This window comes from Camelina sativa, chromosome 14, assembly GCF_000633955.1.
Source record: "Camelina sativa cultivar DH55 chromosome 14, Cs, whole genome shotgun sequence".
NCBI lineage: Eukaryota > Viridiplantae > Streptophyta > Magnoliopsida > Brassicales > Brassicaceae > Camelina > Camelina sativa.
This window is the reverse complement of record NC_025698.1, coordinates 23,707,207-23,727,293: the sequence shown is the minus strand read 5'-3', so window position 1 is coordinate 23,727,293 and position 20,087 is coordinate 23,707,207. Positions and strand designations below refer to the sequence as shown.

The following is a 20,087-nucleotide window of genomic DNA, read 5'->3' as shown; positions in this document are numbered from 1 at the left end:
CAACACGAAAGGCAGCGTGAAGAGGAAGCAACATTACAGAATGACCAAACAAGAGCTCAACATGACCAAGCAAGAGAAATCGCTCGCCTGCCTCCTCCCCCGAAACGAAACCATGACGTGGAAGAGCACGATGAACCACCAGCACCTCGCCGAAGGATCAACATGATCATGGGCGGCTTATCAACATGTCGCGACTCTGTACGGTCGATCCAGGCCTACTGCCGCGAAACAGAAGTAAAACGCAACTTGCCCTCCCACACCAACATGTTCAAAACATCCTCCGATCCAATTACGTTTACTGAAGAAGACGCACTAAACGTGAGTCCCAACAACGACCCCCTTGTCGTGGAAATGATAATTGGGGAAAGCTCAGTAACGAGAATTCTCATCGATACCGGAAGCTCGGTTAACGTGATATTCAAAGATGTGCTAATCCAGATGGAAATCAATCTACGTAACACAACACGCGACACGCAGCCTTTGACGGGATTTGACGGAGACACGATAATGACTGTTGGAACTATCACACTTCCGATCTACGTTGGCGGTACGATGCACTGTTTCAACTTCGCAATTGTAGATAAACCCATCGTCTACAACGTCATTCTGGGAACACCGTGGCTTCACAAGATGCGCGTTGTGGCTTCTACCTACCACCAATGTGTCAAATTCCCAAACGCGTACGGAATCTACACGCTGCGCGGAGATCCTCTAATGGCACGAACTTGTTTCATCATCGAGAAGAAGATGCGAAACGCGAGAGCTTTCGTGATTGCCGAATCCGCACCACCGCGAGATCCACGCACACCACCTCCGAAAGAATCTGTGATTCAAGTCAACATCGATCTGTCTGATCCCAAGCGTTGCGTCGGGATAGGCGCTGAGCTACCAACAGACCTTAGGGACGAACTGGTTAAGTTCCTACGTCAAAATGCGACCACATTTGCCTGGTCGATAGATCACATGACCGGAATCGACCCCAGCGTCACCAGCCACGAACTTAACGTTGATCCAACTTACAAGCCCGTCAAGCAAAAGCGTCGAAAGCTTGGAGCAGAACGTACAACTGCAGTAAATGACGAAGTACGCAAACTACTTTATGCGGGATCAATTACTGAAGTTCGCTATCCAGATTGGCTGAGCAATCCGGTCATGGTTAAGAAGAAGAACGGCTCGTGGAGAGTTTGCGTCGACTTCACAGACCTCAACAAAGCTTGCCCGAAAGACAGCTTTCCTCTTCCGCGCATTGATCAGTTAGTCGAAGCCACAGCTGGAAACGAACTGTTATCTTTCATGGATGCGTTCTCGGGATACAACCAAATAATGATGCACAAAAACGACCGCGAAAAGACATCATTCATTACCGAACAAGGCACCTTTTGTTACAGAGTCATGCCCTTTGGGCTGAAAAACGCGGGAGCGACGTATCCGCGTCTGGTAAATCGGATGTTCGCAAGTCAACTTGGGCGGACAATGGAAGTTTACATTGACGACATGCTCGTCAAGTCGGCTCACGCTGCTGACCACGTTTCACACCTGAAACAATGTTTTGAAATTCTCAACAAGTACAGCATGAAACTGAACCCGGCGAAATGCACGTTTGGAGTCACTTCCGGCGAATTCCTAGGATACCTCGTTACGAAGCGCGGTATAGAAGCAAATCTGAAGCAGATTTCGGCAATCATCAACCTCCCATCTCCAAGGAACACCCGTGAGGTACAACGACTAACCGGGCGTATTACCGCACTGAATCGATTCATCTCTCGTTCAACGGACAAGTGCTTACCATTTTACCAGCTCCTTCGCGGAAACAAACGTTTTGAATGGGACGAAAAATGCGAATCGGCATTCAGGGAATTAAAGGACTATCTCTCATCTCCACCAGTTCTTGCTAAGCCGGAGCAAGGGGAAACTCTGTATCTTTACATCGCCATCTCCAGTTCGGCTGTAAGTGGCGTGCTTGTCAGAGAAGACCGCGGAGAGCAGCATCCTATCTTTTATGTGAGTAAGACCCTTGATGGTTCTGAACTCCGATATCCGACTCTCGAAAAGCTAGCGTACGCAGTCATAATCTCTGCTCGAAAGCTCCACCCCTATTTCCAATCTCACACTGTTGAAGTCCTAACAAATCAGCCTCTACGGACAATTCTCCATAGCCCAAGCCAATCGGGACGACTTGCAAAATGGGCAGTAGAATTGAGCGAGTACGACATAGAGTACAAAAATCGCACATGCGCTAAATCACAAGTTCTCGCAGACTTTCTCGTAGAACTCCCTCCTGAATTTGAAACCGGCACTCCTCCACCCGAAATATGGTCGCTTCATGTTGATGGCGCTTCATCAAAGATGGGCTCAGGAGCAGGCGTGCGCCTAACCTCGCCGACAGGCGAGCTTCTGGAGCAATCCTTACGTCTCGCTTTCTCTGCCTCAAACAACGACGTAGAGTACGAAGCACTAATCGCTGGACTACGTCTTGCACACGGAATCGGTGTCAAGAAGATCCAAGCTTATTGCGATTCACAGCTGGTAACGCGTCAATTCAGTGGCGATAATGCAACGAGACACGCGCGCATGGATTCCTACCTGAAAGTCGTCCGTAACTTGTCCCAAAAATTTGAGTTCTTTGAGCTAGTCAAAATGCCCCAGCGGATGCACTTGCGACACTCGCTTCTACATCAGACCCTGATCTCCGCCGAGTAATACCTGTAGAGAGCATCGACCAATCAAGCATCGACGTCAATCTTTTGTCTCCCGCTCCAGCTGCATTCCTCGACGCCACACACTCAATAGAACCAAGCAACGTCTTAGCAGTCACAAGCTCTCCCTCAACGGATTCCACCACGCTAAACATTCCAGCTACGCTCTCACCAATACCCACTGCTCCTTCGCACGATGACTGGCAGACCGAGATTATAGCGTACATCGCGGACGGAATCATGCCAAAAGACAAGTGGGAATCACGGCGCCTCCGAGTTAAAAGTGCACACTACACAATGTTAGATGGCAGTTTGTTTCGTTGGGATGCCAACGGCGCTCTTCTCATCTGTGTTAACACGAAAGACATCAATGACATCATGCGGGAAGTTCACGAAGGCGCTGGCGGAAACCACTCTGGAGGTCGTTCTCTAGCACTTCGAATCCGCCGTAACGGACATTTTTGGCCAACCATGGTCGCCGATTGCACCGCCTTTGCAGCCAAGTGCGAAAAGTGTCAGCGTCACGCACCATTCATCCACTCTCCGACAGAGCTTCTGCAAACAACATCCCCACCTTACCCCTTCATGCGATGGGCGATGGATATCGTCGGTCCGTTAACTCCGTCAAATCAAAAGAAGTATCTCCTTATAATGACGGACTACTTTACCAAGTGGGTCGAAGCAGAATCGTATGCCTCACTCGAAGCTAATGAAGTCCAGAACTTTGTTTGGAAAAATATCATCTGCAGGCATGGGCTCCCATACGAGATCGTTTGCGACAACGGCCCCCAATTCATCTCGCTTCAGTTCGAAGGATTCTGCGCTGGCTGGCGGATACGTCTTAGCAAGTCAACCCCAAGATACCCGCAGGGCAACGGACAAGCGGAAGCAACCAATAAGACAATCCTCGCTGGAATTAAGAAACGCCTCGATGCAAAGAAAGGACTATGGGCTGACGAACTCGACGGCGTCCTATGGTCTCATCGGACTTCCCGAGAGGTCACCCATCCTAGTACTAGTCTCGCCCAAGCACGCTTAACTGCGGAGTTCTGATGGGATCCGGTGCATTAGTGCTGGTATGATCTCCGTCGCATGTCCACAGCACGCCATCAACGAGTCACGGGTGGGGGTAGGATCGGGACGCCTCACGGTCCTAGTCCAGATGTAGACACACCACGTCACGGCAGGCGGGACCAGGACGCCCAACGGTCCTGGTCCGGACAACGACGCACGGCATGACGACAGGCGGGACCGGGACGCCTAACGGTCCCGGTCCGGACGACGACGCATGGCACAACGACAGGCGGGACCAGGACGCCTAACGGTCCTGGTCCGGACGAAGAGCACGGTGGCGCACCGGGGCGAGAAACGATCGGTGGATTCGGCCAGATCTGGCTGGTCGGGGGCGGCGGCTGTCTGACAAGGAGCGCGCGGAGCCCAGATCCGGAGCTCAACCGGCGGACCTAACCAAGTCCAGATCCGGAGCTCGTCCCGCCGGTTGGAGCGCGCCTGGTCTAGATTCATCAACATCCACCGGTCGCAGCGCGCCTGGTCCCGCCGGTTGCAGCGCGCCTCGTCCCGCCGGTTGGAGCGCGCCTGGTCCAGATTCATCAATATCCGTCGGTCGCAGCACGCCGGGTCCCGTCGGTCGCAGCTTGCCTGGTCCCGCTGGTCGCAGCGCGCCTGGTCTCGCCGGTCGCAGCACGCCCGAACCAAACTCATCAACAGCCGGCGCGAAAAAGAACCGGTGGCGAGACCTAAAAAGAATCGGCGGTGCAGGCGGCGAGTTCTAAAAAGAGCAGCCGGCGAGATCTAGAAGGAACCGGAGGCGCGACCATGGCCTTGCACGCCGAGGTCGGAAAAACAAAAAGAAGGAAAAGAGGAGAAAAAGAGAAGAAGAAGAGAAGAGGAAGAGAATTTACCTTTTGGAAGAGAAGAAGGAGATAAGTTGTAAGGAAAGTCAAAGAGACATATTTATAGGGGGGACTAGCGCGTTGACCAAGGTCAAAAGAAAAACCCTAATTTTTGAGCTGTCCCCACTTTCCGCGCCTCGAGAAACGTGCACAATGCACTATTTATCCCGGAATCTCCCGGATGCCTCAAAAAACGTGCGCAATGCACTATTCATCCCAGAATCTCCCGGATGCCTCGAAAAACGTACGCAATGCACTATTCATCCCGGAATCTCCCAGATGCCTCGAAAAACGTGCGCAATGCACTATTCATCCCGGAATCTCCCAGATGCCTCGAAAAACGCGTGCAATGCGCTATTCATCCAGGAACCTTCCGGGAGGCCTCCGAACTCTTAAAACCTTTTGTCTTATTCTGCAAGACGGACCTAGCGACACATAATTGTACCCGACGGGCTCAAGCAAGCCATCGCACATCGGACTAGGGAGGGACTATTGTTGGATATGGGCTTTGCCCCCCAACATTTATAAGGCCCAAACAGGAGATTCTCAGAAGATTTTGGGCCAAAAGTCTTGGAGCAGGCCCAACAGGCCGTAGGGGCAAAATCGTCATTTTACCAGGAGACCGAGTAAACTCTAGGTCAAGGTCCCACTATAAATACTTGATGTCACTGTCATGTCAGGGGATTCACTTTTTGGGCAATTAGAGAGAAGAGCTGTATTTTTCGTATTAACTGCGCTTTACTCTTTAATTGTCATTTTCCGCAAACCATTCCTCAAATTCTTCGTTAATAAAAAGACCTGTTCCGATATATTCCTACTTAAATACGTATTATTTATATTGTCGATTTCATACATCAACAGCTGGGTTATGCAATTATTTTAACTTTTTAGATCTAAATTTGCTTAAAATTGTGATCATCATTTGGAATTGAGTAGATAAATTATAATTTAGAATATTCTTCGTAAAATTAACAAAAAATACAAAAGTTTTGAAAAGTATGAGGACAGCCGCCAAAAAAAAAGAAAAGTAAAAGAGTATGTAGGCTAATCTGCAAAACTAACAGTCATAAAAAATACAACAATTTACTAATTTAAAAATTTGTCTTTATTAGACCAAGTCTGTCAAACCCCATTAAAATTTTGGAGCGTGTTAAATAAAACGGACTATTGGCATTTAAAAAAAAAAAAAAAAAAAAAAAACAAACTTGGTAGGTATAAAGAGTAAAAGAAAATCAGATTAATGTTTTGTAAAATTGTAATAATGGTTTTTGTTGACATTTATAATGTCTATCATATACATTAATATGTGTATGGAGAATACGCTCACCGTATACGTCGAAGCGCCAAGCGAAGAAGGTGAAGCATCGGCTAAACTTTAAAACAGTTGACAAAATGTTTTGAAATGATGTGTAAGACTCCGTACGATGGAACTAGAACTTATATGAAATAAATTAAAAAAAGGGTATGAATCCGTGCTTTGCTTATAGACGACTTGTTGTGTTTACCTCTCGGTGCAAGCAAAGCGATGATTATAAAATAAAACATGTATTCGACCAGACCGATTACACAACTTTTATTAATTTTAATTCAAGTTGTGATGACAAAAACAAAAATTAAGACCAAACTAAAGTAATAATCTGGAAATGGTCATTTTTAAATATTTGATAGTAACTATAATTATAATATAAGATGGGTTTCTTCTGAAAGTGCTATATTTTTGTGATTTACATGGGTCGGACTAAATAACTTTGTTGACCCAAACATTTCACGTTTACATAATTGAAAAATATTTAAACTACCACAGGAGTTATAATTATAATTTCATAGTGTGTTTATATGATATTAAAATGAGAGATAACTGTAAATTTAAAGTGAAGAAAATATATGTAAAATTAACACAATCTCAAAATCCAACACTTGTTCATCATGCAATGATGCCTAAGCCTAACACAACTCCTTTCACCAATTTTCGTGATAAATAATCCTTTATAGAACCGGAAGTATACTGTCTATACATACATACAAGGGCGATTAAATACAATCCATCATTACATTGTGGTTTCTGCCTTTCTGGGAGATCATCAAAAGTGTAAAGAGAGAGAAACAAAAACAAAAGACAAAGTTACTTACAAAAGTGTCGCGCCTACCATTTAACATCGAGTGTTAAAGCTTCTTGAGGAACAAGTAATGATGGAAACTTAGTGAATGACATGTTAGACATCAAACTGCTCCATGCTTCTGTATCCACTTCAATGAAAGGCACCACTTTTCTCATGCCCACTGTTTTCAACTTATCCCCTTCAATTTTCGCCGTTACTTCAAACCAAACCCGTTCGATCTTTGGTTTTGTTCTCCACTCGACTCTTTTATTTATTACACTCTCATTCCTCCCAATACTTCTCTCGATTTCCAACTGAAACCGTACCATGCCTGATGCCTTTAATTTAGCTGTCACAGAGCTTACTGTTTGTCGGGTTCCATTCCCAAAAGAGCTCAGAACTTTTTCCAACTTGTCAATCTTCAAGCCAAGAAGATCCCTAGGGAAACGATGCTGCCTGTACGTGTGAGCTTTATAATAACATTTTTCTGCATGTAAATGGATTGCCTCATCGGATAAATAAGAAGTCTTGATTTGCGAATCATTCGGAGTCCTAAAGGCAACCAATGAAGCTGATCCTACGATTTGTATGGGAGGCAATGGCACGCACACAGAACCCCGGAACGACAATAAAGAATTTTCTTCTTTAATATTAACAGAATCAACCGTAGCAGCATATCTTCCATGGGATGAGTGGAAAAGAGAGACTGCTTGAGCTTCCCTTATTTCTACTGAGATGCCCTCACTGACAAGAACTCGTTTTAAACCGCTATGTGAAATGTTCATCTGAAAACAAATCATAAAAGCTCGAAATCATCAGTGACAAAACAAGCTACTCCCACACAAAATTCAAAGCATGGAAAGGAAATTGCAGACTTAATATCAAAGCAGAGGTTTATAGTGACACACTGACACTGTCTGGGTTTATAGGTTTACACACACACAAACGTTATTCAGAGCTTTTATTACCTTTTCCACTTAACGGAGATACAAAATAGCAGAGTTTAATGTTAAATCCAACGGAACAGGAACATTCGAACATGCATCCGCTCAAGACCGAACACCAGAATTTACTTAACAAGACCTATGAGTTTAATTCCTAAGATAGTCCAAGCAATGAATCAATCAAAAACATCAATCATAGCAAATCTTATGATAACCTACTGCCGCAATTTGCTTCAAAGCATGAAAATAAACTTTTAGACTTAAGAAAACGCAGAGGTTTTCAGGAGTTCCCATGCTCAAAAAGTCGTTAACATTTTGCTTGACAACTACTGCACTATTTGGGTTGTAGGTTTAAACACAAAAATACAAGTTCCTCTTACACTACACAATCACCAAATTATGCTGCAAAATCCAATCGAACAATAAAAATACTTTACACTCTCATCAGAACATCCATTTTAGTCATCTACTCGAGACGACGAAGAAACGCCAGAAATTCACTAAAAACAAGACCTAAGAATCTAATTCCTCCGATAATCCTAACTCTGAATAGATTAATACCATCAACCATAGCAGTAAGAAAGATTCGTATAAAGAAATGGAAAAAGAACATTTACCGGCAACTCAAGCGAGAGACGGTCATCGCCATCAACTCGTAGCTCAAATGGACCTTTCAATACAAGAGGATCAAGAACCTTAGTCGAATTAACTTCCCGAACTACCTCCTGCAACTCCTCATCTCTTCCTCCGCCGCTTCTACTCCACTCGGTAACTTCATCCGGGAAGATGAAAACGAATCGGCTCTTCCCTAATCGGATCCGGATCTCAAATCTCCGACCAATACCAATACGAAGCTTCTTAACTTCCAATTTCTTAAATATCACTTCCTCCAGATTCCACTTCTGCTTCACCGTTATCTCTTTCAACACATCCTAAGTAAACAAAATCAATTGGTCAGACGATCAAACACCGGAGACGAAGATTGGTTTTAATCGATTTGATTTTATTTGATTTACCTGTAGAATTGGTGTTACTGTGATGTTGGATTCGTCAGGCCGCGACGGATCGAGAGCTACGGCAAGAGTAAGGGCTTGAAAGAAGAGAGAGAGTATGACGGAGAAAGGAGAGCGATACATCTTTATTCGACCGATAAGGTTTACGCCGCCGTAACCGTCATCGTCGTCAACGACTGTCTCGTCGCAGCTCTTTTTAGGGAAATGACGATAAAGCCCATTGATGTTTTCCAAATATCGGTTTCTTTTTAGTGATGTGGCAAAGTCTTCTCACATGGTAAGTGCGCTCTATACCAATTTACACTAACCATTTTAATTTAATATTGGCAACTATTATAAAACTTTTTTTGGTTCATGCAAAAATCAAGAATTTTTAATAATATGTAATATATTATAGTATAATTTTTTTTTGTAAATATTCACATAAAATGGGGATTATGGAGTTATAGTTTTATGGAAAAATATATAACTATAGCGATTACATTTATATTTATTTGTTAGACTAACATAGCTTAGTTATTTATTGTCTGTTTACAGTGATATACATATTACCAATACTACTTTTTCATATTTGAATCTTTTATATATGACATAATCAGAACCCCAAATATATTGTATTTCTTGTCTCAAGAAATTATTTGCGGTTTAATTTTTCTATTTTGAAATCTAATTTTGATTTTCTTTTTCAGGCAAACATTTTATTTAGTAAATATTATTTTATAAAAGGAAAATGGTTCCATGTATTAATTTAGTTAATTTTTGTGTGTAAAAGACAAATAAAGTAAAAGTATTCAATTGAAAGAATTTATTTCTTAAACTTGGTTAGATTTTTTAATTATGAAAATCACCCCAATTATTTGTATTGCCTTTATTTAGTCTTTTCTCATCTCCTCGTAATTAACTACATATCAAGAATGTATATGCATGTTAACACCTCTCATTTTCTTACATATGAATAATCCAAAGTAAAAAAGAAAAAGTTCTCTCTTCTTCACAATCTCCGTCTCTAACAATTCAATTTCAATCAATCCATGGAGAATAACCCACTACCATCATCTGATGCACAAAACCAAAGTGTTAGTGTTGACGAAGACAATACTCAAGATCGAATTAGCGACCTCCCAACCGATCTTTTGTTTAATATCTTAAGAAGGCTTACCATAGAAGAAGCTATAAGAACAGTTGTGTTATCAAAACGGTGGAGGGATATGTGGGATGAACCTTGAGGACAATTGTTCTATATCAAATCTTCTCTTTTATTTTGTTGTTCTTTTGTTTTTATTAATCTGGACTTTGTTTTGTTTAATATATTGCATCTTAATAATAAGAGCTATATTTCAATTACAAAAACAAAAGGATACACTGATTTTTATTCTTTTGAAATACGACAGATCACTAGACCTAGAACTACTTTCGTTGTTGTTGTTAGAGCGATGACGGATGACCAAGATCCATTTCTTATTTCTCAATAGCTTCTCGTTAAATTTTGATTAAAGATATGTTTATAGATCTGGGTATAAACTGAAGATCTAGCTAGGTTATATTGATAAAATTTAAGAACTCAAGAGTAAGTAATTAGATGATCTTGTATGTTAAATTGTTTTTAGTTGAAGTGCAAAATAAATTTTCAGATTACCCATGAATACATTTTCTACAATTTGTGGTCAAATAAAAACATTTCAGACCAAAAAAAATATATGTTCATATTTATTCAACATAATAGTCAAATTTTTGGTGTTGTTGTCGCTGTTTCACATAATTTATTAGATTTTATTATAAAATTCGCGCGTAAACTAAAGATAACAAGTAACGGTTTTTGGGTGCGAAAAAATAGTTAGATTTTATGACATAAACATTTTATATCAAATATTTTGTTATATATATTTCTTGTCTTATTTCACTGGGAATAAATAATAGCATTCTAAAATCTATTTCAAAGATATATATATATATATATATATATATCCTTATTCAAGTTTAGTGATTCATAATTTGATATGATTTACAACAACAACAAAAATCTAAGTAAACTTGTAGTAGATAAATGACAAATAAACTTGTAGTAAATAAACGACAAATCCATATATGGTTTTTTAATTATTTTTTTGTTAACCATGGGTTACAAATTTACAATAGGCTGATCAATTAGTCAAATCCGTACATTCATAAGGAGCAGGACACGAACCCTAGTGTGATGGTATCTTCTATAATTGGACTTACCACTGGTCACTGCACTAAGATTATTTCACAACCATGTACGATTCTTATTCATGTGAATTTTAATACATCAACTAATTACATGTTCATTTAAGGTTTTTTTATTTTCTGATAATAAATATATTGCAATTCAATTATAAGAATTGGTGGAGCATGTATCCAATAGATCATAATGAGATAAACTAAATGAAATGATAGTTGGTGAATTTTCGAAATTAATGTTTGATGCATTATGGATAATGAAACAGTGAAAATAAAATACAAGTAAATATTTTTTTTTAGATTGTTTGGTTCCCCAACTCCAGACCACACCTAAGTATTCCTTCATAAGTTGGCTTGCTATTCTAAATCGCCTAGCCACAAGAGATAGATTGATCAGGTGGAATATAGGTGTGAAAGGAAACTGTGTTTTTTTGTGGAGTAGTGGAGACAAGGGATCACTTGTTTTTCTCATGCTCTAATCTGCTCAGGTGGAATATATCTAGTCTGCTCTTACCAGGCATTCTTGGGAACAGATTCACAACAAGATGGGAGTGTCTAGTTCTCTCACTCACAAATTCTTCTACTTCACGACTTCACTCGTACGTGTTTCAGTCCACTATCCATATACATAGTATTTGGAGGGAACGTAAAATTTGACGTCATGGAGAGACACCAATGCCAGCCCCCAAGCTCACATATCAATGATCGATAAGAGTATTCGAAACCGATTAAGTACATTGGCTAGTGCACCCGATTATGAAGGCGGTCTACTGTTTTGGTTTCAAACCCATTAGTCACCAGTCTGAACACTCTTCTTGTAAATCATATCTAAGTTTTCAAAAAAATTGGCTTTAAAGTTGCATCTTATTGTAAATTTTTTTTTTTGTAAATATATACAATTTTAAATACTAATAAGGGCTGGGCATTCGGGTAACCCGTTCGGATTCGGGTATTACCCATTCGGGTTCGGGTAAACGGGTTTAGAAAAATAGAATTCATTGGGTATTTTTAGATATATGGGTTCGGTTCGGTTTGGGTATTATCGGGTTCGGGTCGGTTTGGGTTACAAATTTTAGAACCCAATTAGTACCCGAACTACCGGGTACCCGAAAAAATATAATTAAATTTAAATAAATTTAGTTAAATTTTGATTTACATAACAAAATATTTTAGATATTTTGATTATTTTTGATATTTAGGTACAAAACTAAATGAAATATTCAAAATTATAATCATAATTTTAGGATAATTGCATTATATTAATGATAAATATTACAAATATGTTTATATGTTCAGGTTTAATGGGTATCCAAACGGGTACCGGGTATTACCCGACCCTAACCTGAACCCATGGGTATTAGAAAATAGAACCCAATAGGATTTTATAGGCAAACCCGTACCCAACCCGAACCTAGTTTTTCGGGTCGGGTTCCGGGTTAGATATTCGGATACGGTTTTTATGCCCAGGCCTACTAATAATTAAAATCTTTGACTAGATAATGTGAGTGCAGTATGAACTTCAAAGGACTAGGATGCTAAGATAAATTATAGGAAGCTTTTGGAGGATATAACGTTGAACTATTATTATACTTACTAACTATATTCAATAAATTTACCCTGAACAAAGTTCACAAGTTATGGATATAAATATAATCATATAAACTACGTACTTGGTCCTCTGAAAAAAAAACTACTTGGTCAACCAATTTGATATAGAAATTATGATTTGATACTCACAATATCAATTTGATATGAATTTATTCTGCAAACTTATAAAATATATATATAAAGAAAAAAATTGGTTGAAAACTTATTTTTAGAAAAAAATCTTTAGTGTTATCATATTTACATTACACATTTACATTACACTAGGACCGAACCCGCGCTACAGCACGGGAGAATATTTTTGTGTTGTTAAAGCGGATAAAAATAAATAAGATATTATAGTATTTGTTTATTATACTGTTTTTGTTCGTTTTATTTGCTACTGTTGTTAAAAGACGATAAAAATAGAGCAATCTTTTCTTTGTTAATATTTGAGATTTTGTACACTATTTTTTTTGAAAATATTTGATTTTATTAAAATGAACAAAGGTGAGTGAAATATATAATCAGACAGAATATAAATTGAATGAAATAATAATTTACTTAAGACGGGGTTGTGCTAGAACACGGGTTAAATCTGAAAAGGGGAGAAGAAGCAATTAGTCGAAGCAATTCGGTGTGTTTATGGGGTTAAAAAATTTTGTCAACCGTAGTATGATTCAGTTTTGACCCATGAGTTTTTCGAACCAGTTAATCAATTTAATTAAGTTGGTAAGTTGATTTTGATTTGCTTTTGTTTATATTGTTTTGATTTTATAGGTCTTTACTCATTACCGATCCCGAATTCCGAATTGGTTTCCCTTTTGGTTTTGAATTCCAAATTGATTTGGCTTTTGATTGGCTTCTGATTCACATTTAAGGTTTAGAACCAAACCTTAAGTAGTGGATCTTTAATATTTTTTTTTTTCTTTTCCATCTTAGTTATATTGGTAATGGAAAAGTTTTTCTTGGCTAAGATGCAGTTTGTGCTCTATGATGCTAAGTACGAAATAAGCAAATAATACAGGTGATGAAATAAGCAAATAGGCATATTTTTTCTAGATTCTCGCTGGTGTTATCGAATTATCGGCCAAGATAAAATTCTAATATAATTTTAATTTGTGACTTCTAGCGTAAAATGTGAGACTTCAAGTGAAAACTGAATTCAAGAAACTCGGTTACGTTGATATAAAAACACTAACAGAGCAACCATTGCCCTTGTTAAAGAAATATACGATGTTGCACAAGTTTTATTATAGTTAGATAAATATATATATATATATATATATATATTTATGCTGTACATATGTGGTAGATACAATAAATTGAGCTGGAATACAATATATGTTGGCATACAGATGAAATAGGTAATTGTTTATATCAAGCTTATGAGTTACACAAAAGTCGAAATCAAGTAGTAATCATATACATAAAAGAAAGGTTTCACTCTCTTCTTATTGGTCAATTTGACATTTACTTTTTTAAAATTTAAAATTTATTTTTAATTAAATAATACATTTTATTATATACATTAATGCATACTTTAATTTCATTCTTTACTACTAAATTGTAACTGAAATCATATAAATTGTGAATTGACTTTTTATTTTCCATTCATTTTCATTTAAACATACTATTAATTATAATTGTAACTCTACTAATTTAATTATTTTAGAAATGTAACTTCCATCACTTTTTATCCTATAAATAACCATTCTCACATCCTCCTCCACCATATCCCAAATCCTATATATTTTCTTTGTTTTTTTATAATGTTCTTGCATAGGTTGAAAACCCAAATAAGAATTTGATTATATTTTTGTTAAATATATATTTTACATTGTTTTGAATTTTATTGTTTTTTTTTTTGAAGTACTTCTTCTTTTCTTCTTTGTTTTCTTATATTGTTTCTTTGTTTTATGTATTCTAATATGTATAATAAAATTTTGATGACCATAATAATATTTTGGTTATAACCATCTCATAATAAGAGAATCAAGCTAAAGAAAACATCTTAATTCTTTACTTGAGTTCTTACAAATTCATGTATATTTATTTGATTCTTAAAATTTGAAATGTTCTCATGAAGGAAATTTTTGTAATATAGTTACCAAATCAATTCTTTTTACCTCTCTCTTACCTCCAACAAAATTGTAATATATATATATATATTTTTGAATGGTTTGATGGACAGTAAATCTTTGATAGGAGTGATTGCGGCAGTCATTTGAGAAGATTTGCTAATAGGGAGAGGGATGAAGCTAAAAAAAGGTATTTTGACTGAACCTTTGAATAGTACAATCATATTTATAGATAGAGTTTATGTATCAAGAATTAGGTAAAATATTATTTGTATATTTTAGGGTATATTCTTCAGATATCCAATTAATGACAATATTGATATTGTTTATAGATGTACTTAATGGTCGATTTTCAGTATAATCCGAATTAGGGAATCTAAGAAAGCGATTTTGGTTGTTTTCCAAATTTGCTAAAGAGATTGCTATCTTTTTAGTATACTGATGAGATTGATTAACGTAATTATTGGCTTAGTTTTCGTGATAGGGAGGTAAATTAGTATTTGTAATCTTTTTAGTATACTGATAACATTGATTAGCGTAATGATTGGCTTATTTTATGTGATAATGCAGTAAATAAGTATTTGGAAAATAACCATATCTCGGCCAATGTCTTTTTTTAGATGGTTGTAGCCCATTAAACAGAATGGAACTCATTAAAAACCCACAATTTGTCAAGATATATCCGACTATCGAATTTCGGGTATGTTTTGAAATTAAACCCGACTTAACAAATACTAAAGTCACATTTAACCTTTTATGCAGTTGTTCTGGTTTTTGGCATCAGGGGCATTTTCGCCTGAAATGTAAGTTGTACTTCTCTTTTACTAATATAAGGGATATAGGGATAGGGATGACACATCCCATTAGACACATATTCGGAAATCTATTCTTTAGTCTTATCACTAATGGAAATTAAATTTAAAGAAAAATAAATTCAATGTAATATGTCATTTAACCAAAAAAGAGAGAAAAAAAAGTTTTTATTGATGGATTTTATACCTAATATTCACAAGACTGATGTCAAAATATATANTATATATATATATATATATATATATATATATATATATATAGTTAAAAAGCATAATTAAAATTGCATATATATATATATAGTGAAGTTATTTTAGTCTAATTACAAATGATGAGTCCAGCAAAAACAGCAACCATCACACCAGGTCTGAGTCCCGCTTCTTATGAATATAGAGATTTGGTTAATGAACCGGAATATTATGGCTGAATGTTAAGATAAACAAAAAAAGATGATAGATATATATTTGTTAGCTAAAACAAAAAAGACAGGCAAATATATATATAGGTAAATATTAGTTCAAAATAGCAATCATTAATAAAATACTAAATACAAGGTTAAGAGTCTTTTAGCAAAAAAAACAAAAAAGATTCGTATTAGAGCATCTCCAATGGTCCTCTATTTTTTCCTCTATAATAGAGATCTTCTATAAAACCATCTCCAATGGTTTTCCCTATTTTTTTCCTCTATAATAGAGATCTCTATAATAGAGGTGAGTTTTACTCTAACCCACCTCTATTCTCACCTCTAAAATAGAGATCATCTATTTATAGAGAAACCCTTTGTAGGAAAAATAGAGTTCCTCTATAAATGGAGGAAAAAATAGCAATCTCTATTTTAGAGGTGAGAATAGAGGTGGGTTGGAGTAAAACTCACCCCTATTATAGAAGATCTCTATTATATAGGAAAAAATAGAGGACCATTGGAGATGTTGTAATAGGGGTGAGTTTTACTCCAACCCACCTCTATTCTCACTTCTAAAATAGAGATTGCTATTTTTTCCTATATTTATTGAGGAACTCTATTTTTTCCTACAAAGGTTCCTCTATAAATAGAGAATCCCTATTTTAGAGGTGAGAATAGAAGTGGGTTGGAGTAAACATCATCTCTATTATAGAGATCTCTATTATAGAGTAAAAAAAATAGGAAAAACCATTGGAGATAGTCTTAGTAATCTAGTTATTATAATCATATTATGACTAGGGTGTTAGCCTAGTTATTTTTCTTAAGATTATAGTCAATGATATTCCATCATTGTATTGAATTGTGTAGGATACAAATGTGAAGTTTAAAAATTTTGGTTAGTCTTGAATTCTCCCCATTTTCCAGTTACTTATTTCAATTTTCTTTTTTTTAACTAAGATATATATTATTTCGACTAGGACCGAAATGAAATACTTGATTTGAACATTTTTGATAGAAGAAAAAAAAACAAATTGTTCATAATGTTCAAAATTTGACCACACTTTCATATACTCATTGGTCAAACTCAAACCTATGCTCAGAACTTTTGTATTGAATTGAAGGCTATTTTCGTCCGAATATTACAAAAAAAATTGTTTATATTGGCACCATTATAATTTATAAATAACCATGTCTAAAATATCAACTTACATTGTCAAATAATGTATCTTTGTTAGTTAATTTATCATCTTTTTGTATTTGAATAAAAATTTGTTTCAATACCAATAAAGTTGTCCTTAAAAACATAAAAGGCAAATAAATCCCCTCTAAATAGGGGAGTGAGAGAGTGATACTGAGTAAAAGAAAAAAAAAACAAAACCAAAACATCATTTCTTCTCGCACTCTTCACCTGCTCTCCAATGGACGAAAGACCCGAGACAGAGCTCATATCAATACCAGCCACACCACGAGTTTCAACACCGGAGATTCTTACTCCTTCCGGCCAAAGATCACCTCGTCCGGCCACCAAACCATCGTCGGCGACATGGACTCCGACCTCTTTCATATCTCCGAGGTTCTTGAGCCCGATTGGTACACCTATGAAACGAGTTCTTGTCAATATGAAAGGGTATCTTGAAGATGTTGGTCACCTCACTAAGCTTAACCCACAAGACGCTTGGCTCCCAATCACTGAGTCTCGTAATGGAAACGCTTACTACGCTGCGTTTCACAATCTGAACGCTGGTGTTGGTTTCCAAGCCCTTGTTCTTCCCGTCGCGTTTGCGTTTCTTGGCTGGTGCGTTTTGCGTTTTCTTGATTCTCTTTCTTGTTTTTGAGTTTTTTTTTCCTTCTTGAAGTTTGTGTTCAGTCTTTTCAAGATTATTTTTTCTAGTGAACGGCGAGGGTTGGTTCAACTCTCTGTGGTGTTCAGATCCAATTTCAGGGTTCACTTTACATGTTATTGTTTTTGCACAAATCAAAATAGTTTTTTGTTTTTTTTTTCTTGTCGGAAATAATAATAGTATATTGACTAATTTACTTTTTAACTTTGAAAACATATCAATATTTTTTGCAGTAGATATTTTAATTCCCTTTCATTTTTCATGCTTCCATCATTACACATGTGGCTACTCACAGACATACTTTTTTCTACTTTAATTTGGATTAAGACAGAGCCCTCCTTTATCACTGATTTTGTTTCTTGTTAATTTCCGGCAAAATTTACATTTATTTTATAGTTTTATTCTCCTGTTTTATTTTTATGGTATAAGTAGTAGGTACTAGGTAATGTACAGAATTGATAATTGTTGCAAGTCTAAACATCTGAAGCCTATATAACTAGTTATAGCTTTAAGGTTGAGCATTTGGTTAGTTCAATAACTTGAGACTGTTATTTAAGATGATGCATAGTTGCATATGATTGTTTCCAACTTGAAGAAGTGAATTATTGTTGTCACAGGAGTTGGGGAATACTCTCTTTGACAATAGCCTATTGTTGGCAACTATACACTCTGTGGATTCTAGTTCAGTTACACGAAGCTGTCCCCGGGAAACGCTACAATCGATATGTCGAGCTAGCACAAGCTGCATTTGGTAAAATGATAAAATTGGATTGTCCATTTAAGGCGTCTACTATGTCTATAAGAAGAAACCAAAATGTGACAGTAACTTTGTGTCCTTCCATTACTAAATCTTGAATTCTTAAATTGGAACAGGAGAAAGGTTGGGAGTTTGGCTTGCACTGTTTCCCACGGTTTACTTATCAGCGGGAACCGCGACAGCGCTGATTCTGATCGGTGGAGAGACAATGAAACTCTTCTTCCAAATAGTTTGCGGTCCATTATGCACCTCGAACCCTTTAACAACAGTCGAATGGTATTTGGTGTTTACATCTCTATGCATCGTTCTGTCTCAGCTTCCAAACCTCAATTCGATTGCGGGACTCTCCTTGATAGGAGCAGTGACAGCAATAACTTATTCCACAATGGTTTGGGTTCTCTCTGTGAGCCAACCAAGACCAGCCACTATCTCATACGAGCCTCTTTCTATGCCTTCAACTTCTGGTTCGCTCTTCGCGGTTTTGAATGCTCTTGGCATTATAGCTTTTGCCTTTAGAGGTCACAACTTGGTTTTGGAAATTCAGGTAATAATGCAAAATGTTTCTGTTTATAGATTTTTTTATAGGGTTTCTGTTTATAGATAATGCACATATTGGAGTACTTGTGATTCATTCTAAGTTTTGAAAATATTTGTAGTCGACAATGCCATCTACGTTTAAGCATCCAGCTCATGTACCAATGTGGAGAGGAGCCAAGATATCTTACTTCTTCATTGCTCTGTGTATCTTTCCAATCTCCATTGGAGGCTTTTGGGCTTATGGGAACCTTGTAAGTTCCACTTACTATATATGTATTGTCAATTAAGGAAGTCTAGTCTGATGTTTGGTTCAGTTTTGGTTTGTGAAATCTAGTCTGACCTCAGTTTTGTTTAGCAAAATGTATTAAAGAAGTTATGGTTTATGTAAATTTTTTCTTGGTCATTCAGATGCCTTCAGGAGGTATGCTTGCTGCTTTATATGCATTCCATATTCATGACATTCCAAGAGGCTTGTTAGCGACAGCGTTTCTACTAGTTGTCTTCAGCTGTCTGAGCAGCTTTCAGATATACTCGATGCCCGCCTTTGACAGTTTTGAGGCTGGCTACACAAGCCGAACCAACAAACCTTGTTCGATATGGGTCAGATCAGGTTTCCGAGTCTTTTTCGGTTTTGTCTCGTTTTTCATCGGTGTTGCTCTCCCTTTCCTGTCTAGTCTCGCGGGTTTGCTCGGTGGACTCACGCTCCCGGTCACATTTGCTTATCCTTGCTTTATGTGGGTATTGATTAAGAAACCAGCGAAATACAGTTTCAATTGGTATTTCCATTGGGGTTTGGGTTGGTTGGGAGTTGCATTTAGCTTGGCATTCTCCATTGGTGGGATCTGGAGTATGGTTACAAATGGACTTAAGCTCAAGTTCTTCAAGCCACCTAACTAAGTAGTAATAGCATATGTTTGTTTGGTTGGCATGTTTGAAGTTTTAAGAGATTTTGTATTGTCTGTGTTTTGTTTAAGAGTGCTTTTATGTATTCTGAAGTTTGATCAATGTAATGTGTATTATATTCAGTAAGCTTTTTTCAATATATAGAATTTGGATTTTTCAAGTATCACGAGTGGTTGAAGTGTAAACTCTTTGTTTGTGATTAATGATTTAAATAACTGAAGTGCTGCATTTTTTTTTTCACAAAATGAGCACCTAGTAACATTTGTCATGTGTTTTTTACCTTTAACAACAAAATAAGCACGCTTGG

General features: G+C 37.4%; 2 protein-coding genes across 2 annotated transcripts; one reads left to right on the top strand and one right to left on the bottom strand.

The window, feature by feature from the left end:
* Positions 6,582–8,944, bottom strand: LOC104742274. The gene is made up of 3 exons (XM_010463266.2): positions 8,669–8,944; positions 8,270–8,584; positions 6,582–7,493 (listed from the first exon to the last, which is right to left on the bottom strand). The coding sequence occupies exons 1-3, from the start codon at positions 8,786–8,788 to the stop codon at positions 6,753–6,755; spliced, it is 1,176 nt and encodes a 391-aa protein (XP_010461568.1). The 5' UTR covers positions 8,789–8,944; the 3' UTR covers positions 6,582–6,752.
* LOC104742273 (lysine histidine transporter-like 8) lies at positions 17,067–19,943 on the top strand. Its single transcript, XM_010463265.2, has 5 exons — positions 17,067–17,537; positions 18,201–18,334; positions 18,457–18,884; positions 18,997–19,128; positions 19,286–19,943. Exons 1-5 carry the CDS (start codon positions 17,161–17,163, stop codon positions 19,772–19,774), a joined length of 1,560 nt encoding a protein of 519 aa, XP_010461567.1. The 5' UTR covers positions 17,067–17,160; the 3' UTR covers positions 19,775–19,943.

What these genes read in the sequence shown, in the direction of transcription:
- LOC104742274 (XM_010463266.2), bottom strand. Translation starts at nt 8,788, where the DNA reads ATGTATCGCTCTCCTTTCTCCGTCATACTCTCTCTCTTCTTTCAAGCC. An exon ending in CAGTAACACCAATTCTACAG is followed by an intron (nt 8,585 to 8,668) that starts GTAAATCAAATA and finishes TTGTTTACTTAG; the next exon opens with GATGTGTTGAAAGAGATAAC. An exon ending in GTCTCTCGCTTGAGTTGCCG is followed by an intron (nt 7,494 to 8,269) that starts GTAAATGTTCTT and finishes ATTTGTTTTCAG; the next exon opens with ATGAACATTTCACATAGCGG.
- LOC104742273 (XM_010463265.2), top strand. Translation starts at nt 17,161, where the DNA reads ATGGACGAAAGACCCGAGACAGAGCTCATATCAATACCAGCCACACCA. An exon ending in GCTAGCACAAGCTGCATTTG is followed by an intron (nt 18,335 to 18,456) that starts GTAAAATGATAA and finishes AAATTGGAACAG; the next exon opens with GAGAAAGGTTGGGAGTTTGG. An exon ending in ACTTGGTTTTGGAAATTCAG is followed by an intron (nt 18,885 to 18,996) that starts GTAATAATGCAA and finishes AAATATTTGTAG; the next exon opens with TCGACAATGCCATCTACGTT.